Source organism: Eimeria tenella, genomic scaffold (genome assembly GCF_000499545.2).
Source record: "Eimeria tenella Houghton genomic scaffold, Eth_scaff3217, whole genome shotgun sequence".
In the NCBI taxonomy this organism is placed as follows: domain Eukaryota; phylum Apicomplexa; class Conoidasida; order Eucoccidiorida; family Eimeriidae; genus Eimeria; species Eimeria tenella.
The window spans coordinates 1,309-3,065 of NW_013543065.1; the positions used below are offsets into that span (position 1 = coordinate 1,309).

At 53.3% G+C, this 1,757-nt stretch overlaps 1 protein-coding gene across 1 annotated transcript in view; it reads left to right on the plus strand.

The window, feature by feature from the left end:
- Nucleotides 1-17: 17 nt before the first annotated feature.
- ETH_00035915 (RNA polymerase Rpb1 C-terminal repeat domain-containing protein / exonuclease domain-containing protein, putative) overlaps nucleotides 18-1,757 on the plus strand; it is a gene marked incomplete at both ends in the record, with an annotated part of 1,912 nt that continues 172 nt past the window's right edge. Inside the window, 2 exons of the mRNA XM_013376214.1 lie at nucleotides 18-71; nucleotides 688-1,755. Of these exons, the coding sequence (XP_013231668.1) occupies nucleotides 18-71; nucleotides 688-1,755 (1,122 nt within the window). The remainder of the gene's footprint in view (nucleotides 72-687; nucleotides 1,756-1,757) is intronic.

A 1,757-nucleotide genomic window follows, 5' to 3' on the forward strand; every position in this document is an offset into this window, starting at 1 on the left:
TAACAGCAGGGGCCCCCATGGAGGGGCCCCCCACCCAGGGGGCCCCCCTGTTGGTTTTAGGCTCTGAGGCAGTAAGGCCCCGCTGCTGCTGCTGCTGTTGCTGCTGCTGTTGCTGCTGCTGTTGCTGCTGTTGCTGCTGCCTTGCTGCTTAATCACTCCTAATTTATTTATTTGCTATGTTAGATCCGTGCATGCAAGCATAAAAGTATTTTAAATTAATTGATTAAATGTATTTTCCGTTTTATTCCATTTGCCAAATTTGTTCATGTTTCTGCGGTGTATGTACACCTGAAGCTCTCAATGCGCGTATAATTGTGGAGTTTAAATGAAAATATTATTTTATTTATTTTAATTAATTAATATATTTATTAGAATTAATTAAAGTTCTTTTGTTGAAAAAAAAGATAAAATGAAATATTTCATTTTACGCCAAAAATGGTTTTTTCGTTTTTCAGCTGTCTGCACACCTGAAGTGTTCGCGGAGTTGAATAAATAAAAATCTTTTTAATAAAAAATCAAATGAATAAAACATGTTAATAAATATCTTTTTATTGTTATACAAATCAATAGATAAAAAGAGGTGCATGCCCAGCAGCAGCAGCAGCTGCAGCTCCAGCAGCTGCAGTAGCAGCAGCAGCAAATGCAGTTAAGAGCAGCTTTTTGTTTTGTTTCTTTGTTTTTCTGCAGCCTCTTGTCTCTTTACTAGATGTGTCTTGTTTTCGAATTGCTGCTGCTTATCCGCTGCCGAGTCCGGTGACATCCCTGGCGGCGCCTGCAGCAGCAGCAGCAGCAGCAGCAGCAGCAGCAGCAGCAGCAGCAGCAGACGCAGTTTCGCTGATCCCTCTGGGCTGCGCTGACGGCAGCATCAGATTTCTGGACACAAGAATTGCTGCTCCTCTTGCTGCTGCTGTCTCTGTATTTTCCACTCCAGTCTCTTTTATTTCAGCAGCAGCGGCAGCAGCAGCAAATGCCTTGCTGGCCTGTGGGGCCCCACACCTGCTTCCGGGGGACCCCCTGGGTACTGCCCCCTGGGGGCCCCCCTCGCCCAGGGGGCCCCCAGGGGGGCCCCCCTCGGGGTGCCCCCGAAGGGGTTCTTTTGGGGCCCCAAGGCGGGGAGGGGGGCCCCACAGGAGCAGCAGCAAAAGCTGCTGCTTCCTAGACCTCAGAATGGGGAGAGACTGTCTCTTTATAGTTGATTTGTTTCCTTCTTCTATGCCTCTTAGCTGCTTCCTGCGCTGCAGCAGCAGCAGCAGCAGCAGCAGCAGCAGCTGTCTGGCCTTGGGCGTCTCGAGCGACGGCTGCGTGCTCCAGGCAGACCTCTCGCGGCTGCACCTGCTGCCGCCCCACAACAGCAGCAGCAGCAGCAGCAGCAGCAGGGGATTCGCAGATGCTGCTGCTGCTGGGGCCCTCGAGGCTCTCCCGCTGCTGCCGCTAGAGGGGCCCCTCACTGCTGCTGCATGCAGCCCCACAGGTTCTCTTTTGGCGCTGTGTGAGTGGGGGGGAAGGGTGCAGCTGCTGCAGCAGCAGCAGCAGCAGCAGCAGCTGTTGATCCTTGACCCGGCAGCAAGGCAAGCTGCTATCGAGGCGGCCCTGGAGCGCCAGCAGCAGCAGCAGCAGCAGCAGCAAGCAGAAGAACAGGGCGCGCTCGCCAGCAGCAGCTGCAGCAGCAGCAGCAGCAGCGGGGACCTTTGGGGCCCCCTTCCGGGCCTGGATGATTTCCTGCTGCTGTCGGAAAACCCAGCAGCAGCTGCTGCTGC